The 26,233-nt window shown below is 39.0% G+C and overlaps 2 protein-coding genes across 2 annotated transcripts in view; one reads left to right on the plus strand and one right to left on the minus strand.

The window, feature by feature from the left end:
- Positions 1-4,139, plus strand: part of LOC307005547 (uncharacterized protein) — a 34,601-nt gene extending 30,462 nt beyond the window's left edge. The window contains exons 8-9 of the mRNA XM_079625797.1: positions 2,674-2,726; positions 3,448-4,139. Of these exons, the coding sequence (XP_079481923.1) occupies positions 2,674-2,726; positions 3,448-4,068 (674 nt within the window). The 3' untranslated portion in view covers positions 4,069-4,139. The remainder of the gene's footprint in view (positions 1-2,673; positions 2,727-3,447) is intronic.
- A 5,262-nt stretch (positions 4,140-9,401) lies between these two features.
- Positions 9,402-25,688, minus strand: nrsn1 (neurensin 1). The gene is made up of 4 exons (XM_079625274.1): positions 25,635-25,688; positions 21,601-21,730; positions 16,548-16,754; positions 9,402-11,427 (listed from the first exon to the last, which is right to left on the minus strand). The coding sequence occupies exons 3-4, from the start codon at positions 16,743-16,745 to the stop codon at positions 11,029-11,031; spliced, it is 597 nt and encodes a 198-aa protein (XP_079481400.1). The 5' UTR covers positions 16,746-16,754; positions 21,601-21,730; positions 25,635-25,688; the 3' UTR covers positions 9,402-11,028.
- Between the last annotated feature and the right edge of the window lie 545 nt (positions 25,689-26,233).

Here is a 26,233-nt window from a genome sequence, read left to right on the forward strand (position 1 = left end):
CATCTGACACGGGTCTTTCAAACACACATCTCACTTGTAGTGCTGCTTTGTTTACTTGTCACGGTCTTTTGTGAAAGACTTCATTTCTAACTATGAATGGAGTAGATGATGTTCTTCAGTCATTTTTCTTTCTTTCTCAGAGTTTGTTCTAAACCTCTAACACAGTGTTAGAATTCTATGGTTGATTCTGCCTGAACCGCTGAATCTTTGTTTTGTTATGGTTATGTTTCAGTTATGGTTAAGTATGCTTTAGATTTCTGCTTTTTGTAAACCTTATTTATTTTAGTAAATTTAAGGCAAGACACCTCAGGCAAAACATTTTAGATTTTGGCCTATATTTGGCTTATCATAACGTGTTGTTTCAAACTAGTGGAAAGAAAACATTTCAAATACCATTTTAAGTGTATATTTTATTGCACTTATCTATTTCCATCTGTAGATTTCAATTACAATACATATTTAAAGTCGGAAATATCCACTTTAGCAGCACTTACACCAAATCAATTCATTGAGCATTTGCCTGATTTGCATTTGTTTATTTTTTATTTTTTTTATAAAAAGAGATATCTCAAATCCCCTGTGTAAAAACCTTTAACCCTAACATATCAGCAAAATAAAACAAGAATTTTGAACCTATAGCTTCCTCCAGTGTTGAGATTTCTATTTTGGGAATTAATTAAATACTGCCTCATTTGCATATTTAAACAAAACATTTCAGAAAACTTGTAATACAAAAAATGTTTGCAGTTATTAAACGGATAGTTCCAAACCTGTACAAGTTTCTTTCTTCTGTTGAACACAAAAGAAGATATTTTGAATAATGTTGGTAACCAGACAGTTGACGTTAGCCATTAACTTAAAGATTTTTTTTTTTCTACTATGGAAGTCAGTGGCTACCGTCAATTGTTTTATTACCAACATTCTTTAAAATATATTATTTTGTGTTCAGCAGAAGACAACTTGAGAGTGAGTAAATTATGTTTTTGGGTGAACTAACCCTTTAATGTTTAATGTAATGTATGTGATTTTGGATTAATCAATGGCGAATGTATGTTGATACCCTACTGGTGTATGTTGCCGTAATATTTAAGTTTGACTGTCTCCTCATGTCAACGTTATATTTACATAATTGTGATTAGTCTTTGTATTTCTTGGACAGTTTATAGCTGTCTTTACACTATACACAGTGACATACAGTGATTCTCATGCACAGATGACAGAAAGCAAGACTGAAGACTAATTTAATATGCAGAGAAATAAAACCTACTAACTAACACTAGTTGTGTTGGAAATGAAGGCTTAAAAACAGGCGGCAAAACTTGCGTCATTCGAGTCAGGCATTATACCCCCTCCCCCCATCCCCCATCCAACAGCCTTTAATGAAGGCAGGTTTTAAAATGTTATTTAATTTGATTTAGCATTTTTATGAGACGAGCCCTTCTCTCAATCACATTTAACTGTTTATTGTTACATTAGCGGTCCTGCTTACAGTCTGGGTTTTGGACTACAGTTAATAAATGTGAGCGATTTCCATAAAATATTCAAAGAAGCCCATTATTGCTACAGCGGCTCATCTCTGCTGCTAAACTTCAATCAGTTTTGCATTTGAAACGCATTAAATGCCTGGGTGAAATGCTATCATCTGCACAGCAATATTTTTATAGCCGCTATTGGGGAAAGCGTGAACTTATATGAGGTGCATTAATTCTGCTGTTTAATTATTTAGAGTATATTGATTTCACACAATGTTTGGATTTATTGCTCATTAAGTATTTAAAACACTCGTGTAATTTTCTTGTTTACTAGAGAGTACAATGGTATGACTGTAAATCTTGCAAAAATAATTACACCGAACCATTGAAAGCTAATGGTCATTTTAAAATCGACTCTATAATTAATTAATGAGAGATTTTAATAAGAGTGGGACATAGGACTATTTCTGTACATGCTTGTTGCAGTTCTGAGGCTAAATCTACCATATCTGAGTACATTTTAATCTGTAATGTTGATCATATTGGTCACCGTTGATTTCACCAATATAATCACAAATTTTGAATATTACAGTATAGGCCTATATATGAATTTCTTTTTTTTTTTTTTTGGCCATTTGCTAATTTTATTGATACAGTTAAAAATATTAAAACTTGAAAGCCATTTTCCATCTTTTTTTTAAGTTTATATAGAAGCATCAAATTAGGAGATATCACTTTACAATAAGGTGTTATTTGTTAACATTGGTTAATGTGTTAACTAAAATGAACTAACAATGAGCAATACATTTGTTACAGTATTGATCCATCATTGTTAACATTAATTAATAAAAAATATAACTATTCATAAACTTGTTAATGTTGGTTCACAGTGCATTAACAAATGTTAACAAATACAACTTTTGATTTGAATAATGTATTAGTAAATATTGATATTAACATTAACTATAAGATTAATAAATGCTGTAGAATAATTGTTCTTTCTTAGTTAGTTCAAGTTAACTAATGTTAATAAATGAAACCTTATTGTAAAGTGTTACCTGTTAGGATTTAGATACATGATCAGATGTGTGTTAATGTGCAAAGTAGTAGTAACTATTAACCTGCTGCAATTACTTTGTAGTTTTAATCCTGACCAATGGATGGCGCTGGTGTTTTATCTGTTATGTGTGTGTTTGTGCAGAAGATGGAGAGGACAGAAGTGCAGAGAATGACAAGTCTTCACCAGTCAAGCAGGTGAGATGCTCTAACCTCATCATGATCTCTAACACTCTTACTAGACTGGCATAAACCCAATATGCACACATATGCTTCATTTCATAACAGAGTTACTCAGAAAGCTTTTCAGCCTTTGCAAGAATATATATATATATATATATATATATATATATATATATATATATATATATATATATATATATATATATATATATATATATATATATACATAACCCTACCCCTAAACCTACCCATTACAGAAAATATTCTTCATTTTTAGATTTTTAAAACACTTTGGTGCATTTAGTTTAATATGAAAAAAAATGTCTCCATAAGGTCAAAATTTACTATCCTTGGGGGGACAAATGTCCCCATTCTGTAGCAACGAATACATACACACACACGCATGCGCACACACACACACACACACACACACACACACGTTGTGTTTTCATGTTTTATGGGTACATTCCATAGACATAATGATTTTTATTCTGTACAAAATGTATACTGTATTATATCCCCTTACACTAACCCAACCCCTAAACCTACCAATCACACAAAATGTTCTGCATTTTACATTTTAAAAAAACAGTATGATTTATAAACTGTTTTCCTCATAAGGACCAAAAAGGATTTTGGATATTGCCATCTTTGTGAGGACATTTTGTCTCCATAATGTAGGGGATTACCAGGCTACACACACACACACACTCATTTATAATGTTGTTTAATTAAGGAGGCAACAGAGGCCAGTCCAGAAATAGACGACTCATCCAAAACACCGAGTGAACCAGCCCAGAACACAGAAGTAGACGACTCATCCAAAACACCGAGTGAACCAGCCCAGAACACAGAAGTAGACGACTCATACAAAACACAGAGTGAACCAGCCCAAAACACAGAAGAATCACCATGCGACGGAGAGGAGGCGAAAGAAGAGGATGAAAAAAAAGAAGAGGAAGAGGCGAAAGAAGATGATGAAACAAAAGAAAAGGAAAAGGAAGAAGAGAAAGAAGAGGATGAAAAAAAAGAAAAGGAAGAGGAAGAAGAGAAAGAAGAGGATGAAAAAAAAGAAAAGGAAGAGGAAGAAGAGAAAGAAGAGGATGAAAATGAAGAGGATGGAGAGATAAAGGATAAGGGACTGACATCAGAACCAGAGGCGAATGAAACCAGTGAAGAGAAGAAGGACGGAGAGGCTGATAGAGAGGATGAAGAAGAGAAACAAGTGGAAGGAGTAGAAGAGGAAAACCAGGAGAAAACAGAGATTGAGGGAGATCCAGAAGAAAAGACCGAAGAGAATCCAGATCCCAGTGAAGAAGGGTTGGCAAACACTGAACAAGAGGGCGAGACAACTTAAAGTAGTAGTTCACAGAGAAATTATCATTCTGTTATCATCTACTCACCCTCATGCCATTCCAAACCTGACTTTTATGCAGAATATAAAAGGTTTTTTTTGTAAAAAAAAAAATATATATTATTTTTTTACTAAAAAATCTCCTTTTATATTGAGAGTAAGATTATTAAAATGAAGATTTGATTGCCAGCAGCCATATCACCCTGTAGCCCAAGACCGGTTGCCCACTGAAGCTAAGCAGGGCTGAGCCTGGTTAGTACCTGGATGGGAGACTCCTGGGAAAACCCAGGTTGCTGCTGGTAGAGGTGTTAGTGAGGCCAGCAGGGGGCGCTCACCCTGTTGCCTGTGTGGGTCCTAACGCCCCGGTGTAGTGACGGGGACACTATACTGCCAAAGAGCGCCGTCCTTTGGATGAGACGTTAAACCGAGGTCCTGACTCTCTGTGGTCATTAAAAATCCCAGGATGTCCTTTGAAGGGGTGTAACCCCAGCATCCTTGCCAAAATTTGCCCAGTGGCCTCTGTCCATCATGGCCTCCTGATCATCCTCATATACTGATTGGCTTCATCTCTGTCTCCTCTCCACCAGTAAGCTGGTGTGTGGTGGGCGTTCTGGCGCACTATGGCTGCCGTCGCATCATCCAAGTGGATGCTGCACATTGGTGGTGGTTGAGGAGATTCCCCCTTCTATGTAAAGCGCTTTGAGGTCTCAGAAAAAGCGCTATATAAATGTAACAAATTATTATTATTATTAATATATAAGATAATCAAAGAATAATTGCTTAAATATCTCAGTCACATTGTTGGAAAAGTGAGATCAGCACATTCTTCAAAATATCTTCATTTTTGTGTTCTATCTCCTGAGTGTTTCATTTTCAAAGTCATACAGGTTTGAAGTGGCTGGCGAGTAAATGATGACAGAATGATAATTGTGAACTATTCCTTTTAGAGTAATGATTAATGCTTTGATTACTACTAATTTATTCATATTATATTGTTAATATTGTATTGAGATTTCATTAATGTGAATTGATTTAATAACAGCTAACTTAAAAACATATATTCTCCATATACATCTTTCCTCTGCTAATACAGTATCTAAGCTAGTTGTAATGTTTGCTAAATATATTTATTTTAGACATTTGTTTTGTAAAACAAAGCTAAATATACAGATTTATGTTTCATGCTTCATGTTTCAGCATCTCCTCCATTGTTTATGACATATGATGTCAAGTTATTTGTCGTCATTATGATTATTATACTATCATTCTAACCGGTTTAACTGCGTTGATTAACATCAGTCCTGAACTATAAGCTATATGTATACTAAAATACATATCTAAATACAGGTGACTACTTTTACAAATCTGTCTAGATATCCCATTCATTCAGTGTGTCTTCTTTCATCGGTTTGAACTGTGTGTGTGTGTGTGTGTGTGTGTGTGTGTGTGTGTGTGTACACAGTTTATTACATTGATGGTTAATGGCTAAAACATGTCACTTGATTTTGTCCATGCGAAGTTGACTGGATGGTTGTGGTTTGCTATTGGTCGATCTCATGCGAGTGACAGGTTGCCCCGCCCTCACGCCAGTAAACACATCATCAGTGAAGAGATGTTGCTGCAAGAGGGAGGGGAAGTTTTTGAAGTATTTTGATTTAAAATTATGAGAAAAATTCCAAACCAACATTATTATTATTTTGGGGGTAATATCCAGGCTGCTATTTTACATACAAGAATGGAAAGTGAATATGTCTTATACCATAAAAGTCGCTCATACATCTTGCACATATTCCAAGTCTTCTGAACTGAAGTCATTTAATGATTTATAATGGACTGAAATTTATTTTAATTTGAGTCTGTTCCTCACACAAAGCCTCATATCGACTAACAGCAAGAAATATCTCCAAAATTTGTTTCACTATAGAAAGAAAAAAAAATCTGTTTCTTTTATTAGGTGAACTTTTCCTTTAATTTGACATAAAAATACCCCTTATGAATATTCAAATTATGTTAAATATGCTATGTATTTAAAAAAAACCAGGGTAATAGAGAGGTTTCTGCAGTCTAAAAAAGATGAATAACGTCACCCAATAATAGACATCTCCATTAGTGTTAAATTAACTGCTTTGGTGGATTATATTGACTTCTTTGTTGACCAAGGCTAAATCATAACAATCATCTCAACATATGCGATACATTCCACAGATACACACATACAGCTGACAAGAATTATTGTAGATGTTGCTGCATTTATGCTGCTTAGGAGAACAGTGAGTCTCGTCATCTGAGAGACAGCAGCAGATCTTTAGCATGACTCACTGAAATTAACATCTATTTCTAGCCCACTGACTCACTCACACACCGGTAAACAGCGAGACATCACTCAATATAACATATTTCATACTATGGAAGCTTGTTTCTACCACGGAATAAAAATAATACTGATAAAAATGACTTGTTATCTCACAATTGCAGGGTATAAACTAATAATTGCGACTTTATATCTCACAATCCATGACTTTGTTCCTCAGAATAGAGCATGTAAAGATACGTCATGCCACTTGCTGGGATAGTTGCGCCATATTGTGAGGATCACTCGCTGCTGATACTGAAATTGATACGATACCTGCTTATATTTTTATATATATATATTTATATATATTTTTTATATTTATATTTTGTTTCGTTTACTTAAATCGTTAAGGGAGGGAGTCGTGCTCAAGCAGCTGGCATTTTGGCCTCTGAGTCTGACTGTTGCTAGATAAGTGCCCTTTTGCAATATTTTAGTTGTTTAAAATTGGCCCGTGGCATAATTTCTCATTTCTCAATCAATTCTCAGCATGTGTCCGACAACTTGTTCATAATAATTCTGCGAGATTGCACCTCCAACTCTTTGACTTTCCTTGTCACAGCCACCACAGCGCTCTGAAGAGCAGGCCAGCAGCATTCAAGCCTCCCGGAAACTGCCTTCACTGACAGCCAGTGTTTACAAATAAACAATAAGTTGATTATATGAATTGACCACAACATTGCTAAATAGAGAATTTTATATAAAAAATTCGCTCAACAACACAAAGCGATGTTTCCTTATTTAATGACTCGCCGTTTTTGAACGAATAGGGTGAGTCAATGGCTGCGTCCGAAAACTTAGACAGCTGACTTGTTGCCTCGCTGCCCTATCAGGTCCCAGAGAGCAACAAAGTGTCGGCCCAGATCTGGCCCACATCTGGGCCGTGTGGGGCTGCAACGCATTCTCATCCTAGGGCGTCATATACTGACACGTTTGACATTTCGTCTACATCCAACGCACATGGCACCCTTTAGCGTCAATATGACACGCACAGAGCTTTGTTCGGTTATGGTTGGGTTTAGGTAGGGTAGGGTTAGGGTTAGACCGCTAGGGGGCGCCTTCTGGCCCATATCTATCTGTGTCTCATATTGACGCTAAAGGGTGCCATGTGCGTTGGATGTAGACGATATGTCAAAAGCGTCAGTATATGACGCCTTGGGATGAGATCGGGCTGGGAATCCACATGTACCAGATGTGGGCCGGATCTGGGCCCGACACTATGTTGCTGTCTGGTGCAGTGACTTTGCAGGGAGCGTTTGCAGGCAGCAGGCAGGTACCTCACTAAATGGATTTCGGACAGACTTTTGAGGCAGCGTAACAGTTTAATGATTTACAGCAAAATCGAGCAATCTTCGGTGAAAAATAATTGAATATTTAATGACTACAATAGTAATATCTCGCTAGAAATTACTTAAGTTTATCAAAAAAGTAAATTTTTACACAAACTGACCACTAGCCGCAACTTTCAGACACCATCTTTATTTTTCTGGCTCAACTTTCACATAATTGAAAGCACAGGATTGTGGGATATCAAAGGCAGCGATGGATACATCTATGCTGCCTTAAAAATCGATCAGATGAAGGTATTTCAGGAGACAGGAAGTGAAATAACATTGCATTCGGACGTGCCTTGATGCATTCCCACCTTGCGTTCCCCGAAGGGAGCATGTATCAGTTTTCGGATGCAGCCAATGATTCAATAGGCTTGTTTGAGATGAGCAAAATCAGTTTCTGGTTTCCATTGACTTCCATAGTAGGAAAAAAATATACTATGGAAGTCAATGGGAACCAGAAACTGTCTGGTTACTGACATTCTTCTAAATATCTTCCTTTGTGTTCAGCAGAGGAAAGAAATTCATACAGGTTTGAAACAACTTAAGGGTGAGTATGATGACAGAATTTTCATTTTTAAAAGTGAACTAATCCTTTAAGATTATATTTAGAAGAATATGGGTATCAGTTGATGGACCCATTTGACTTCCATAGATATGGTTACCGACATTCTTCAAAATATCTTCTTTTGTGTTCAGCAGAATAAATTCATAAGGGTTTGGAACATATTGAGGGTGAATGACAGTTTTTTCTCATAACCAATGAGATTTGTTTTTGTGCGTCACGCAGGTTGGGTTGAGCTTCTGTTTATGTTTGCTGATCAATGTTTATATGTGGATAAAAGCCTAAATTTAATTTGACTGAATTTAACTGTTCATAAAGCAATCGAGTCTCTTCAGAAAATGTGGACTAAACCGCTCAATTGATATGGATTAGCGAAGAGTACAGAACTGGCTCAGATTTTATTAAAAATATCTTCATTTATGTTCCGAAGATGAACGGAAGTCTTACAGGTTTCAAACAACACGAGGGTGAGTAAATGATGACAGAATTTCCCTATTTGGGTGGACTAACCCTTTAAGGATTTGTTAACAAAGAAAAGGTATGCATTCCAAGAAGGGCAACCTCCCAGATTTCAACAGGATAAAAAAAAGATGGGAAAATTTAAATAATGAAAGCAAAGCAGCATAGTAAGGGGAAGATTGAGAGGGAGCTGGTGGAAAGCAATATATCATTTGAAAAGGTATGGAAACTATTGCTGGCGTAAAGAACGATAGGAACTCTAAGGTGACACTTGTTATACAGTATGTGACAACCAGCTTGCACACGAGTTTAAGTTGTATCTGAGGTTTGAAACCCATAATTTAAATTTAATTTTTATTTTGTACAGGAAAATATGTTAGAATCTAGAAATTTCAATAGGAAACCATGGAATCTGGAATTGATGGATCTTTTTGCCCGCAGAATTACGTTGAAACTTACCTAACGTGACCACACTTTTTATACTATTATGACAATAAGCTATAGTCAGTATTATCCAAGTAATGAATGCATTACATGAATAATGGGAACTTTTTATGTTCAGTGATTAATTGGTATCTTTTCAGTGATCATTTCAATGTGCAAATTCAGAGCAAACAAGAAAAACAGACATTGACGGTAACAAACAGTTATTTTTATTCTGTTTGCTGCAAAGACATGTTCCAAGAGTAAGAACAGCTCCGATACCTTCACCTTCCAATAGAAGACGGCACAAACCAAACAAGAAGCTTTGATAGTTTGAGATAATAACCAGCATTGTAATCTACACACCTCTGCAAAGTCACAATTTCACATACAGTGTCATTTTAAACAAGAAGTATCAATTCTTGAAGCAGCTTATATTATAAATGTTACATTTCAACTTGATTTAGGCCTGTTTGAGAGATCAGATTGTTAAATATCCTGTGATTAATGTGTTCATTAGCAAGCCTTGTCATTTTCAAATATCTGAATGCATATGCAATATGCTCAACGATAATTCATAATAATCAGTAAATAACAAAAGATTACACTCACAGAAGCGGCTATTGTTTTTAATTATTATCAACCTTCTTGAAAGTTGTTTACAATGTTTAATCAAAGTGAATAATATGACAATAAAAAAATAAAAGAAATACCTGCACAAAGTAATCGTGTTTTTAGGAATGAGTGTCGCAAACGATGAAATGAAACTTTGCCACAGCAGTGACGCTACCATGAATACAAACAGCAACACAAAAGAAAACCAGACAGAAAGAAAAAGTGGCGTTTTCTCTAGAACATTAGCAGAAGCGCATGGAAAGTCCTAATGGGCTCCGCTCCAATGAGTGTAATTACCAACAGACAGAGACGGCGCTTAATGTCCTCTTGAGAAAACAGAGGCTGAAGCAAGAATGATGTGCTACACAATGAGAGGATATTACATAATCCCACAGGCGTATCTTGACGTTAATCTTTTTTCGCCCCTTGATATCGCAAGCAATGATGTATTTGAGTAGAACGGATGCGTGGTATTGAGATTCTGCCGCATGATGTGAAATTGTGGCTTCAGCTGTCTGGAACGCATTGCGTTCTGTCAACTAACTATTGATTGACTGTAGCAATAGAGCATGAAGCGTTCGCTTGGAGAGATTTGGAGAAAAATTGCACCTTAGGTGTTGGCAATGAACCAACGTGAAGGTTTTAGAATGAGCAATAACAAATCATTGTAGTTTCCGTTGACAGTGTTAGTAAGGCAGCGATGATAAATTAGCCAGTAACACGCACAGCCTTCTTTCTGCTTGTTTATGAGTGACTCTGACTAGCTCCATCTCATATATCACAATGGAAATTGTGATTAAAGCGAGAGGCTGTGAAGTAGCGAAGACCGCGAGGATCACTGCAAGATTTGAGGGTAATAGAGAAACCGTTCTTACTTATTCGGTATTAATATGCACATGCTTAGACGCCTCTGAATAATATGTTGCTCTTTGGAACAGCTGCCTAAAGGTGTTCTGATTCCTAGCCGTTGTTATCAGCATAGCACGCAAGTATATTTGTGCTGTTTGTCTATTCAGGAGCACCACGTTTGTGGCATGATGATTTACAGGGGTACGCTTACGTTAAACACCAAATACTCTCTGTACTCTTGGTCGATATAGACGAATGATTTGCGCCGGAAAGTGCAGTGTTATCTATCTCTACTGTTCCTGGAACTGTTGTTTTGCACGAAACCATTGGAATCTCGTTTTGCTGACGTTTAACTGTGGTGAGGGCTGAGGTCAGGTTTCTGCCCCGGGTTGGACACTCTGAACCTTGGAGAGCGTCACAGGCACCTTACCCTCCCCCGGGGTGGGTGCGCGGGTGACGGGCTGAACGGAGGCCTGGATCTCAGCAAGCCGCTCTTTGAAGCGCTGCTGCAGATGGAGCTCTTCCTTCGAACTGCCCTGAGAGCAGGCAGCCAGAAGTAGCCCCACCGCCATCCCGCTACCACCCACGCAGAACAGCACGGCTCCGGCCAGCTTACAGGCATCCAGTGCCCGGTTAAAGCGCACGGCGCGTCCGTCCACGAAGAGCAGCTCATCTTCTCCGAATGCCTCGAGTCGAGGCGGCGTGGCGTAGCCAACCAGCAGCACAGATAACCCCGCTACCAGAATCAAAGCTCCTAGCGCGAGACAGACCTGACAAAGAGCAACAGAACAAACATCTTACTATATTCAACAGCAGTGGTTTTAACAGGATGAAAGTACTGGCATCTGCTGCATAGGTTCATTTATTATTCAACCTCAAACTGACCGTCTGATGACTGCACAGATAAAAAGACAGAACTAGCAGAAAACTGGGATCACACTTCATAATAGGTGGCCTTAAAGGGATAGTTCACCCAAAAATTTTAATTAGCCCATGATTTATGAAGCCATCCTAGGTGTATATGGCATTCTTCTTTCAGACTAATACAATCAGTTATATTAAAACATTTCCTGGCTCTTCCAAGCTTTATAATTTGAGTCAATGGGTATATTTTTTTGGAAGTCCATCAAAGCCCATCCATCCATGATAAAAGTGCTTGAAACGGCTCTGGCGGGTTAATAAAGGTCTTCTGAAGTGAAGCGATACGTTCGTGTAAGAAAAATATCCATATTTTATACTTTATTGACTAAAATAACTAGCTTCCGGCAGACGGCTGCATGCACACAACATTATTTGTATTATTATAAATTATTTGTGTGATATGGTAGAAAATCATCTAATCATCAGAATATGTACTTTTTTTCACCACATTGATTTTTTTTATATAACACTTTACAGAATAAGGCCTCATTTGTTAACATTTGCTAATGTATTAACATGAACAAACAATGAGCCATACATTTGTTACAGCATTTATTAATATTTCTAGTGTTAGAAAATGCAGTTGTTCATTGTTTGTTCATGTTACTTCACAGTGCATTAATGTTGAAATTAACATTAACTAACATTAATACATGCTGTAGGAGTATTGTTCATTCTTAGTTCATGTTAACTAAAGTAGTTTAATGTTTAACCTTATTGTAAAGTGTTACTGATTTTTCTTAAACATAGTTGTCCTCTGTTTCATTTGTTTAAATCGGTCATGGAGGTATCCAAAATATAATTGAAACTGGTAAATTATGAATAACCAGGTGTCAAGGTCAAGGAGATGTTCTTGAACTTTGCCTGTTTTGCAATAAATCATACTGCAACCTGCAACGCTGGCAGAAATAGTTTGATATGCCACAGCCCCACCTAGAAAATTATTCACCAGCCACCACTGCAATGCACCAACATGTACGTAAAAAGAATTGCATTCAATTAACATTTGTAGTTACACTGTTAACTTTACCCCTAACAATGACCCAACCATTACCTCAAAACCTAAGTCTAACCCCATTCATCCTAACCAAAACCCATTTACTCCTAAACTTAACCATAACTCAAACTCATTAGCAATAAATAATGTAATTGTAGTTTCACAGTAAATACATAGTATTGTGGGTATTTAATGTTAGTACATAGTAGTTAAGGCCACCTCATATAAAGTGTGACCAATAAATGAAGTTCTAATATGATCTTGAGGCTGCTTTGGACCGGCTGAAAAGATGATGGAGGGGGATTTGTTTTCTAAAAACAAATCTTGAGTTTCACTTTATTTTAATGGTCCCTTTAACACATTCTGTTGACTATAAGTAATGTTGCACCTACATGTCAACTAACTCTCATTAGAGTGTGAGTAGAGTATTAGTAGACTGGTAGGGTTAGGGTTAGAATAAGTTGACATGTACTTTCAAAGTTACTTAGTATGGATGTTGAAATGAATTGTTTCTACAATGCATCGCGATGCGTACGTGGGTGATTCTGCATTGATGATAATCGATTATAGCCAAAAGACATTTCTCTGACGTCATTAATCACATACCCGCTTCTTGCGCTACTAGCGTAAAATGGCGGAGGGTGGCAAAACACAAAAGCAAGTAATAAAAAATGCACCCACTATTTTAACATTTACAGCCTGAGCGTGTGCGTGTGTGCGAGCGTGTGCATGCGAGTGTGTGAGCGTAACTGCAACTTAAGTACAAGTCAAGTCAAGTCACCTTTATTTATATAGCGCTTTTTACAATACAGATTGTATCAAAGCAGCTTCACAGTGATAACATGAAAATAGTACAAAAAAACAATTTTATCATCGTCCACCTTAAAGGTGCCCTAGAATGTGTTGAAATAATATTTTAATTTTGTCCCTGATATCTACATAGAGGGTATGTGGCTTAAAAAGCCATTTCAAATGTCCAGAAAAGGTTTTACAGGTCAATTTCCAACCCTATAAATTGGCCCTAGAATGAAATGGTCTGTTTTTACCTTATTTGGAAGGGTCATGAATAGTAATGAGGAGTTCTGCTCTGATTGGCTCTTTCACTGCGGGCTCATTACAAGAGCTCAGAGAGTCACAGCAAACAGGTCCGACGTGCAAATGGAGAGACTCGGTGTACAACCGTATATGTTTGAGCCGGTTTCAGACGACGATGCAGAGTTTGAGGAACAAGCGGTTGTTTGTAGAATGCAAATGGACGTTTCGGAGTGGTAAGTTTATTCATTATTTTCAGTACGAACTTAACAGTCACGTGTGTGCGTGTGTGTGTGTATGTGCGTGCGTTCGTTCGTGCGTGCGTGTGTCTGTGTGCGTGTGCTTCACCTGCGCAGCGCAGTTCTGTGTAGCACCGTATCTCTGAAAGGGCTTGGCTTATGCAAATTTTGGAGGCGTACATATTAATGATCCCATCGGTTACATCACAGTAGGTGTTATGTGGAGATTCGCCCGTTTTTCAGGGGTGTTTTTCAAAAACGAGATTTAAACAAGAAGGAGAAAACAATGGTGTTTGAAACTCACTGTATGTCATGTCCATGTACTAAACTATTGTTATTTAACTATGGCAAGTTAAATTCAATTTCACATTCTAGGGCACCTTTAAGGCAGATCTATAATATTGTTGAATAATAAGTACACTACTGGACAGTTTCATGCGCTTTTAGTATTTACTAGTGTTTATTAGTTCTAAATGCTCCTGTTGTCTGCTATGTGCAGACTTAAGTTTTGTTTGATGATTGCTACATTCAAGAAGTGCACTTTCTTAGAGCAGATCAAATAAAAAGAGAGTTCATATATCTGACTGCTTGAATTCATTGACGAAAATGTAGCCATGTGCAGTAAAATTGAGGACGCAACTTATCGTGATATCAAATCGGATCGTTGACATGATAATCGTAATAATCTAATTGAATCCTGAGACCAGTGAATATTCACACCCCTGGTCAGTAGAATGTCTGTTGGGGGACCATCACAATACAGAGTTAGCAGATATTAAGCAGACAGTCTACTGTACTAAGGCCTCATCCACACTACTGCGTTTTAGTTTAGAAACGGAGAATTAAAACGAATACGATCTCCGTCCACACCAGCGTTTTAGCTGCGTATTAGAATTGATCTCCGTCCACATTAAAACGACTGAAAATGCGGATTAAGTGACCATTCACCAACACTGGGCATGCGCGTGCCAGTGTAAACAGGTGCATGTAGGCAGTTATAGCATTGTAAAATGCAGAATTTACTTGGACAACAGCTGCTAGCAAAGACATCAACATCAGTAACACTTGTAATTCGTTATCCATGTTGCAGTCGCTAACGTTACGTAGTCCAGGCTGTTTTTGTATGTTTTATTCCCGGGGACGGGTCATGTGATGGGTGTCTGACGAATCAGGGAAGGATACGCCATGACTGATGACACCCAATCATAGAGCCGAGCGTGAGCCTCTGCGTCATTGTTTGTAAAGTCCTCCGTTTTGACCGTCTTCACTAAAACGCCCTCCGGAGATTCAAAACGCAAAACGGGGTCGGCAACGTTTCTAAACTTCTCCGTTTTAAGTCTTCGTTTTTGCCGTTGTAGACTGGACGGGAGGTGCAAACGTAGCAACAGGTCTCCGTTTCTAAACGAAAACGCAGTAGTGTGGATGGGGCCTAATACTCTAATAAGAGTAAGTTGACATGTAGTTGCAAAGTTACTTATAGTCAACAGAATGTTCAAAAGGGACCATCAAAATATTGTTTCTGGAAATTCTTATATTAGAATAGAACTACATGTACAGTAGTTTGTGGTAACATGACATCCTTAACTGCAAAATGACTGTAAGAACTACCGGTACAAACGTAAAAAAAAAAAAAAAAAGATAATCCTCACATTTTAGCATAATAAATCAACATGCTATAAGTATGTTATATATAATTGGTTTGAATAAAAACAGCAGATTGACAAATTCACTATCTAATAGTAGGTGGCAAAAAAAAAAAGCACAAAGCAGTGCTGCGCGTATAAGCACTACTTTATTAGTCATCATTATGGAGGTAAGGAGAAAAGAAAAAGCTATCTTAACATTTCTAAATAAAGTCTAAATAACCATTAATATTCCCCCCAAATAAAAGTTCAGATTTGCCAAATCATGTGAATAGCCCATTTTAATGTCAGAATGGTAAATTTCGCCAAAAGGCATTGAGTTTGCAGGTATGCTAATCATGATTATTTTGGTCAATATTGAGATCAGCATTATTAAACACAATTACTCACTGACACTGAAAACATCATCATGGATTCATTAAACTTGAATAATATAAAAATACATAAAACTAAATAATCTAGATTTGAGCCACACTGAACATGCCACAGCTTGGCAGAGAGTGTGTTTAGGCTTTTATTAAGAGGTGAAAGCGCATTGCTGTAAAGTAAGTGGGTGTGCTCACTGTGCTGGATTTAGGACACAACACAAAATGAGAGCATCATTGCAAAACTGAATGCGGCACAATAATCGTTTAATCTCAATGATCTTGTTTTCATAAATGTTGAAAGCTAAAACAGTTAAAAAAATTATTTTCGCCCAGCCTTATCTGATGGTGACATCTGTCTGTCGGGGTGCACTTGATAGATACAGCGAGAGCATTGGAGGAAGAACCAGGTTTGTGATTGGCAACACATTCTGCTAATGTGTCTTCTGTGTTTCATTAACTGAAATTTCTTTCTAAATATGTTTTTTCCCCAGCAACAAACTGCTTGGTTGCTTTTCATTTCAGTCAGATAGACCCGAAGTGTCAGTCCATGGTCAGAATAAGTTGCAAAGTAAACCATATTTTATACTGACAGTCAGAAGTCTGGCTACATTCATGCAAACATAAAAACGGCTTACAGCTGCAACTTTTTTGCATAGAAATAGCACATGGCTAGCCTTCACAAAAGCTCACCTTCCAGAGCACAGAGCTCCAGCGATTAGGCGATCTCTGTGTCTGAAAATCTTCATCGCGCTCCCAGATTGAAGCGGTGCACTCCTCGTAAAACTGGTGCAAGTAGGAACGCACCCCGTAACCCTGGTGACCGCTGCTGAGTGCACCGTGGCTCTGCTCAGCGTAATCCGACCCACAGATCTCTGAGCAAGAAGTCATCCTTCACATCTGCACACACACACACACACACTCAAATGAAACACAGTCATTTAGTTATGCAACATGGACATTTATAAAATGCATTTTGTGCTCAAATTAACAGTCAGGAAATAACCAATCTCAACAAACAGCGTTCAAATTACAAGTAGAGATGCACCGATTGCAATTTTGGTGTGACTCACCAATACCATTTTTTGCCGATTCCCATTTTCTTTCAAAGAACTATAATTGACAGCATAGCCTTCTAATAAAAATCTACCTTTCTTCATGCTAAATATTATTTTCATAAAAAACAAGTAAAAAGACAGTACTAATTTACAAAAAAAAAACTAATTAACAAATTTCAACCAACAGCATAAATAAATGCAATAGAATAAAGAGATATAAAATAAACACGGCTTAAGTTTTTTCAGGTGGATATACGTACATTCAGGTAAGAAATACTACAGAATTTAATGTAATCAAATGTAAAATAACACTGGATAGCCTTCATTGTAAAAAAAAAAAAAAAATACAGAGTAATGTTTACAATTAGTTACAAAAGTCAAGAACAGAGAGTGATTTTCTTTGTCTTTTGCTAGATTGGAATATTAGACTGCGGTCACTTTAAAGGGATAGTTCACCCAAAAATGAAAATTATTTCCTGATTTACTTTTTTACTTCTTAAAAAAAAAAAAAAAATCAGAGTTTTATTAAAAAATGTCCTGGCTCTTCCAAGCTTTATAATGGTAGTGAATGGCGCTCCTGATTTTGAAGTCCAAAAAAATGCATCCATCCATCATAAAATATATCCAAATGGCTCCAGGGGGTTAATAAAGGCCTTCTGAAGCGCAACGATGGGTTTTTGTAAGAAATAATTTCAACATTTAAAACTTTATAAACTAAAATAACTAGCTTCCAGACGCAAGTCAACCTGAGCCAAAAGAGTAACCCCTGACGCGATATATGACGTAGGATGTAGTGTAAGCCTACAACTACATCTTAAGCCTGGAACACACCAAGCCGACGCCGAGTTTGTTGTCGCCTCGCGTCGGGGTAAAAAGCTGCACTTGAACACATCGAGAGAACTGCAGACGGCTGTCAGCTAGAATGCGCGTTCTGCGCCTGTGTAAATATGACAACTGTCTTATTTCCCCAGATATATTCGTCTATATTCGTCATTCAAAAAGGGAAACCGACGCTGCAGGCTGGAGATACACAAACCATAAACAAAGCAATGCGTGTTTACTGTTTTGAATATCAATCCTGCTACACACTTTTTTTATTCCACTGCGCTCATGTTGATATTGAAATATTCACCAAGGAACATTCAGGTAAGATGACGTAACATTTGGACAGCCTTCTATCTGTACCGTTTTGACTTCTTTGCTCGCTGTTTTGCTATTATTCTCAAGCACTGACTCGTTTAGTAAGCTGAACAGCCAATCAGAGTTCCCTCTTTCAGCGACGGCCGACCGTCGGCTTGGTGTGTTCCAGGCTTTAGATGCAGCTTGTGTTTCAAACAAATAGGTCTGGGCAACAAACTCAAGCTCCTCTTTTATAACGAAATCCTCCGATATTTTTCTTTAGAAAATTATTGTTTCGTGACCAGTGTTTTGTTTTCCTCTTTCCTCTGCTATTCTGCGTTCATGTTCAGAGGTTACTCTTTTGCCATAAGTGGATTGGCGTAGGCCGTCTGCCGGATATACTAGTCATTTTGGTTTTAGTTTATAAAGATTTAAAAATATGGATATTTGTCTCACAAAAACCCGTCGCTTCGCTTCAGAAGGCCTTTATTAACCCCCTGGAGCCGTGTGGATTAGGCTACTTTTATGATGGACGGATGCACTTTTTTGGGCTTCAAAATCAGACGCATGCATTCACATTATAAAGCTTGGAAGAGCCAGGGTATTTTTTAATATTACTCTAATTGTGTTCGTCTGAAAGAAGTCATGCTTGAGGGTGAGTAAATCATGGGATAATTTTCATTTTTGGGTGAACTATTCCTTTAAGAGTTTATACATGGATCCAATATACTGTTATACCCAACTTCAGTTATCTTTCTCAACTAATTATGTTCCAAAATTGACTGTGTTTAACTGAATACTCGCCAAGACAGGCATTTTGACAACATTTTGTGTGTATTTGACCGTTAAAGTGCAGTAAGCCACTCATTTTGGTACTTGCGACTCACAAGCTGCTTGAGAGGCGGCTTATGTGCACTCCACTTATATAGCGTAGCAATAGATCAGTAGTGTCCACGCTTTTGATGTAGCCTAAGCAACAAACCTGTGGGAATTAGTAAAATTATGCGCAATTCAAGCACTATTTAACCGGAGCCGAGTGAGGGAGAGGAGGCGGGTGAGTGTCACTTCGGCGCCGGAGAGAAGAACGCGCAGCTGGCGTTATTGCCTGTGCCGCTGGCAACAAAACAGACCAGCTCGGAATCGGAAAGACTGACCGGCTAATTACCGGTCCGGGCCATACATTCGCGGAAAATCATCTGATTCCGGACCCTGGGCAGTAGATTGGTGCATCTCTAATTACAAGACCATCTAGTTTTAGTAAATTAATTAATAAACAAATAATACTAATAATGGGTGGGGCAACCTGACACTCACATGAGATCGACCAATAGCAAACCACAAACGTCCAATCAATTCCTAACGGACAAAATCAAGTCCTGTCCTACTTTTTGTTGTTGTTTTTGTCCTTTTTGTTGTTCCAGTAGCTGTTACACTTGGATATATGTTACAATCGGGAAGAAAAGTCTATCACAACTTATTTCATGCTGTAACGACAGCCACACTGGTGTGCAGAAAAACAGTTCTGATCTTCTGTCACATGCAAGATGTGTTCAAACACCACATGGTTTTCAGTGTGAGTTATTTCTGTTGAGGTTCAGATATTAGCATTTTTAAAGGATGGTTTGCGTGATGGGAGCAAAAGGGTAAATAAGGCTGTTAGCTTCCAGCAGAGCGCTGTAATTAAATCACGACTCAGTGTGTACCTGCTGAAACCCATGGGGAAATGACTCAGCTGCCCTTCAGCATAGCTCTCTTCTGACAATGTCAATTTGTAATTAAAGTCATGTCATGCAAAGATACAGAAAATGAAGCCAAATTTACCCATCGTCAGGAAAATGTCAATACCATCACTTTATAACAACATCAGCTAAACCGTTTGGTTATAGAGAGCATCAGTGACTGTCCACTTTTGCAGTGGTGTTGGTTCTGATTTTTTTTTATATTCATTTTTGTTCCATAGGGATTTTAAAAAATATATTGGTTTAAGCATTATAAACCATGAACCAAACCAATAGCTACGAGATAAATCACAACATTACAAACTTTGATTTGTAGCAAAGACAAAAAAAAAATTGACAATCAGACAAAAAGACAAACACAAGAAAGACCTACAAACCCATGAAGCATTGTGAATGAAAATTGAGGTTAAACCGATGAAGAGATATAGGACTATTGAATTAAAGATGTTGATTATGTAATATAGAAACAATACAGGTGAAACTCGAAAAATGTGAATATCGTACAAAAGTTCATTTATTTCAGTAATTCAACTTAAACCATGAAGCTAATATATTATATATACTCATTACATGCAAAGTGAGATATTTCAAGCCTTTATTTGTTATAATTTTGATGATTATGGCTTACAGCTTATGAAAACCCCAAATTCAAAATTAGAATATTGTGAAAAGGTTTTCATAGCTGTAAGCTTGAAATATCTCACTTTGCATACAATGAGTCTATAATATATTAGTTTTACCCTTTAAGTTGAATTACTTAAATAAATTAACTTTTGCACAATATTAAACATTTTCGAGTTTCACCTGTATATTTGACATTTATTGTAAAAATTCATACAAATATTTAAGACCTTCAAGAGCGTAGGGATACCAACTCAATTACGTCATTCGCAGGGCTTCAAATGAAGTGGGTGGAGCTGAAGTGTTATTTTGATTTCCTTGTCCTGATTATCTGATTGGTGGATATTTCTTTGCAGAATCATGAGTAATGTAGTTTCTAACAAGGAATTCTGCTGTTGAGCACAAATATATAAAAAAAGGAAATAATGTGGGCGGATGCCTTCAGCAAAAGCAAATAACACTGAACAACCTCGTAGCTCACAGTAGGTCTGCCTTTATTAATTTATAAGTTATTGTTTAAAATCAAATTCCCCTATGGAGAAAATAAAGGGGATATTTATTTCCAGAAACAGACATTTGCTATCTGTTTGGGCTTCATAAATATCTCTCCACTTGGAGGAAATTCACATGATCAAGTCTTCTTGATACAACAACTGTAACATGTCTCTCTGGACGATAGCCTATACCTCAAATGAAAATGCATTCTGGATTCTAAATTATATTATTATCAGTAACAAATAATAATATTAATTGACCCGAATTTGTCAATGTCTTTGCATTTGGTTTGAGAGCATCTGTGTCAAGCAAGCTGTAGGTTTTCCTGTGATGAAAGAGCAGTAAAACGTCAAAGATGACGTCATCCCAAGCTCTTCATGTCATCTGATGTTCCTGAACAACTGAGACACTCTGTCCCCGACAGTCCCCTCATTAGAGATCTGAAAATATATTAATAGCTGCTGGCATATCCGATGCACCAACGAATGTTTTAAAAAACATGTCGTTCTTATCAAACAATACAGCACAAAACAGCATTTTACACATTTGATGGTCACTATATTAGTATCATCCAGCAGTCACAGTATTACCCATCAAATGTGTCCTTCGTGACAGACATAACAACGATTATATCTGCTATATAAGGTGTATAAGTAACCTCGATACGCTTTGATAGAACAGTGTTTGGCGCATAAAATATAAAAGTGAATATACCTGTCATTACCGGGCTGGAGCGCGATCGCTGCTCTTCACTCTTCACAGCCGACGACTCAGTGACGCACTGCGCATGCGTTAAATCCACAGAGGTGGGAGTCTATTCTGATCAGACGCTTCTCTGAGTCACCTGAAAAAGTGTGTGATGCATTTTTAATGAGGATAAATCCCTTATCAAATGAAAGAAGCTGCTCTGTCCTTACTCATAAGTTACTCCTCGGAATACTAAATCATATAATCACTATTTAATAGCTACTAAAGGGGAGGTGATTCCCTTCAATCCTATTAAATATCCAGAAGAACTAGGTGGACTATTTTTTGCATTGTGATTAAACCCATTTAAGCTTTTAAAAATGTGTGATTGCACCATAATTGCATAATAAATATTAGATTATTTTCATATGTAGGCCTATATCAAAGGGTATAGCCCTTAGGCTAGAGAATGCCACATTTTATTTTTGTTATTCAATAAAAAAATAATTTAATAAAACATTTGCATGTTATGCTTTTTATTTTCCAGCATTATATTTAAAATGCTCTACCTATTATGAATAATGAGATAATATATTTGCTATATTAGCAAAGTCACAAATCATAAAACTACATTTTCTTGGTTGCTGAAATATTGCGGAAAGTCAACATTTTTCAAAAAAGTTACTTCCCTTTCAGTCGTTCACGTTCGACGTAGTCGTTGTTCGAATGAATGGGATAACGCCAGGGAGCCAGTACATCTTCGAGTACTATTGAAAACAAGCCAATGGAATTGCAACTTACATCACACACTCCGGAAGATAAATACGGAAGTGGATGCACGCACTAGTTGTCTTTCGCTTCGGAGCTGATCGCTTGATGTCTCTGAAGAGTGCTGTTGTTTACAACGAGCGAGTGTGTCGGTGTTCTTCTGAAAAACTCTCCCAGTGCTGGTGGTTTCTACAGCGCGAGTGCAGCGGTGATCGCGAGCTTTGAGCTTTCAACTGCTGTTTTAACAGCATCAAATTTATAAATGTTTGTGCTTGTTAATGGCTGGTTAGAGGGCGGAAAGGTGAGTGCTTCACTGTTTCAGTTCACTGTTCAGTGTTGCCGCGGTCATTCCCCTGTGTGCTCCGGCACTGGTGATGGGTCTTATTTCCTGAAAGAGCAATACGGGTGCGTTTGCATCTTTTTCAAGATGTCATTCCGCTCGTCCATTTCTGGATGCGGTCGTTCCCTGTTCCTCTCTGACGGTCACAATTGTTGCATCACGTGTTTGGTCTTACAGCACGCTGAAGCAGCTTTTGTGGACGGTTCATGTTCTCATTGCGGGAATATGACTGTCATATACTGTCGGTGTTGAGATTGAGACTCGCATTTGTCCGCGAACCTCGAGTCCCCATTACCATGCCCCACTCCCGGGTGCCGTGTGGGATGGGTGATCGGAGGATAGTGATGGATGTCCGTTAACCATTCCCTGTCGTCTCCTCACTCCTCCATCACACCGCAGCCGGTGGAATTTCCTGTTGGACGTGCTGGTCAGATCAGCTGTTTCAATTGGGAATCCCCCAGAGGATAGGATGTCGATAGCAGCATCGGAGGGTGAGCTGGCCTCTGGAGTTGGAGGGTTGGCATCTCGGGGTGGGCTGCACTGGTTCTCAGCTTGCCGCTCCAGTGCCTTTCATGCCGAAGTGCATAGGGAGCTAATCAGGTTGTGGATGGCACCTTTCTCTGCCAGAAACTGCCTGAATAGCTTAGTGCCATGGTGCTGCTACAGGTCTATCAGGCCAGGTCACTCATGAACATGCACGAGGGTAGCCCAGACCGTGCGCTCATAGGTGAGCACCACACTGCATCCGACCTCGCCCTCCGGGGCACGAGGTCTGGCAATGTCCACCTTAGTGGTTCAGGAGCGCCATCGTTGGCTCAGCCTGGTTGATATGGCGGATGCAGACAAGGTTCGGTTTCTGGTCCAATTTCCCAGGTTGGACTGGTCGGCGTCGCAGAGAAGAACTGCGCCCAATAGTTATCTGCCGCCCAAGCACAGACGGAGGCCATCCGGCACATCCTGCCCCGGCACCCAGCTGCTGCCCCCACCCCACCGCCGGTGGCAGTTCCTCCACCTGCTCATCGCCGAGGGCGTTCCCCTGCTGCCGCTCCTACTGGGTCTCTGCAGCAGCCTCCAGCCAGGCCTCAGCATGGAGCTGGCCGCAGTAGGGACGCCCAGCCCGCTCCATGCGCTGCCAAGCCAGGTGGCAAGCGAAAGCACTCCTGAGCGGGCCGCTCAGGGATGGAGGAGGATACTCTTGGAGTTAGTCACAGATCCACTCCCTCCCCCCGGGTGAGGGCCTGGTGGAGTCTTCGTATGTGTGAGTGTCTGTTTTACCACTGGCTCCCAAAAAATGCGGACCAAGCGGTACCCACACTTCAAAGAAAGAGCAAATTCCTCTGTTCCTGGGACCCAAGATGGCAAGTCTGGTGGTGTGCGACCATGTAAAGCCTTGCACCCCTGAGCTCCCTCATGTTCGCCAGCACGGCAGTTGGGTGCGGTCCGAGGACCCGGTCATCCGCCTTCTCATGCATTCCTGGTCGTCTCGTGGAGACAGGTAAGTGTTGTGCACCACACTCAGACCCTGCTTCGGGCCGCCTTCGGGCCTTCCGAGCCGGGTCCCTGTCCTCTACCTTGCTGCCCCACCTCGGGTACGACTGTGGTCCCCAGGCCCCTGGCCCAGTTCGTGGAAGCCAAAAATGCTTCCCAACCGGTCCAGATGGCTCCAAACTATACCATCAGACTCGGCTTGTGATTCCTTTTCGCTCGGCTTCCACCCAAGCTCAGTAATATTTATCACACCTAGGTGTTGAGCAAAGATGCTCCTATAAGTTAGTTACTGACTAGTTAGTTACTAGGATAACAAAGACAGAGCTAAAATGCACAGGGGGAAACAAGGTGCAGGTGAAGATGATTACACAAACGAGAGACCACAGGTGAGTAACATACAGTAGTGGCAGAACTAAGGAAACAGCAGTCCCAAATGCTGACAGCTTTTTACAATACAGATTGTATCAAAGCAGCTTCACAGTGATAACATGAAAATAATACAACAAAGTTGTTTCTAGAAGAAAATTACATCATCGTCCACCTTAGGTAAGGCAGATCAATAATATTGTTGAATATTAAATGTCTCAAACTTAGCAAGCCAAAGGCCAAGGCAACAGTGGCAAGGAACCAAAACTCCATCAGGTGACAGAATGGAGAAAAAAACCTTGGGAGAAACCAGGCTCAGTCAGAGGGCCAGTTCTCCTCTGGCCAACGAACAAACAGAAATCTAGCTTACACATTTACCCAAATTATTCAGGCTAATTATAGTAATAATGGATCAATGCAATGAGTAACCTGGGAAACTGAGAACAAACTTTGACTGAAGGTATACAAACTAAGAGTCCATGGGCCCTATCTTGCACAAAGCGCAAATTACTTTGTACGCCGACGCATGTATCGTTCCTATTTTGCACCCGACGCACAGCGGACTTTTCCCTCCACAGACGCAATTTGATAAATTGAATGAACTTGCGCTCCCTGGGGGCAGTTCAGCGAAAAGAGGAGGCGTGTTCTGGCGCAAACGTTCCCTGGTGCTATTTTGCAGTTCCAGAAAACAATTCCGCCACAGACCAGGAAAAACCTTGTCAGTGGTGCATTATTCAGATGCTATTTTAAGGGCGCATGCTTGGCCATACTGTAGCGTGTGCACAACGTGCAGACATTTTGCTTCTCTCATCTACACAAACGCATCAGTTCCCATTTTTGCAAACCATACATGGTTACAAGGAAAAATATGACCACATAAGGGAAATAATTGTGGTGTCCATGAAGGTGTGAAAAAATAGGCATAAATCTAGCTTACACATTTACCCAAATTATTCAGGCTAATTTTAGTAATGACGGATCAAACCTGTTAACCTGTCAATAGTGGCAAGACACATAGGTATATAAAGACATATGACAAAGTAGGTTGTCCATCAAGAACCAGGAAACAAAATTCTGAAGACTGCAAAATTACCTTTACCATCATGTAAGTTGCGTGCGCCTGGCAAATCCGCCGTTATAATAGCAATCCGCCATGGAACAAGCGTGCCTTCTCTTAAATTGAATGTGAGATGACGCTCTGATTGGTTTATTGCACATTTTGCCCAAACCACACCTATGAGTAATGTAACTACTTCAGACCAACCCATTTTAGATCCGCCCAGAAAGTTACTTGCGTTTCGCGTTTGAATCTTGCGTTTCATATCGTTAAAATAGGGCCCCATGGGTCCGTTCTTCATAGGTCGCTAACTGGATTTAGCTGGATTTGATTGTTGATGATTTGGCATAATCTTTGGTTCTTTGAAGCTCATCCTGGACTTGCTGTCATAGCAACAGGTCTGTACGCTTAAACATGCTAGGAAGCAGGCTTATTTCATGTAAACAAGATTAGATATCGGCTTTTATAAACGGAGGTGATACGGTAAGTCCTTTAGTGCAGCGTGTTAGTGTACTTTTTGAGGGATATCGTTTTTCTCGTGAGGGTGTCATTTACATCATTAATTTGTTGGAACCACACATTAAATGTTCGACTCTTCGGAGTCTGGCCTTAACAACAGTAAAAAACTGTGTGCATTGCCC

This window comes from Phoxinus phoxinus (assembly GCF_949152265.1).
Source record: "Phoxinus phoxinus genome assembly, chromosome: 10".
Classification (NCBI taxonomy): Eukaryota; Metazoa; Chordata; class Actinopteri; order Cypriniformes; family Leuciscidae; genus Phoxinus; species Phoxinus phoxinus.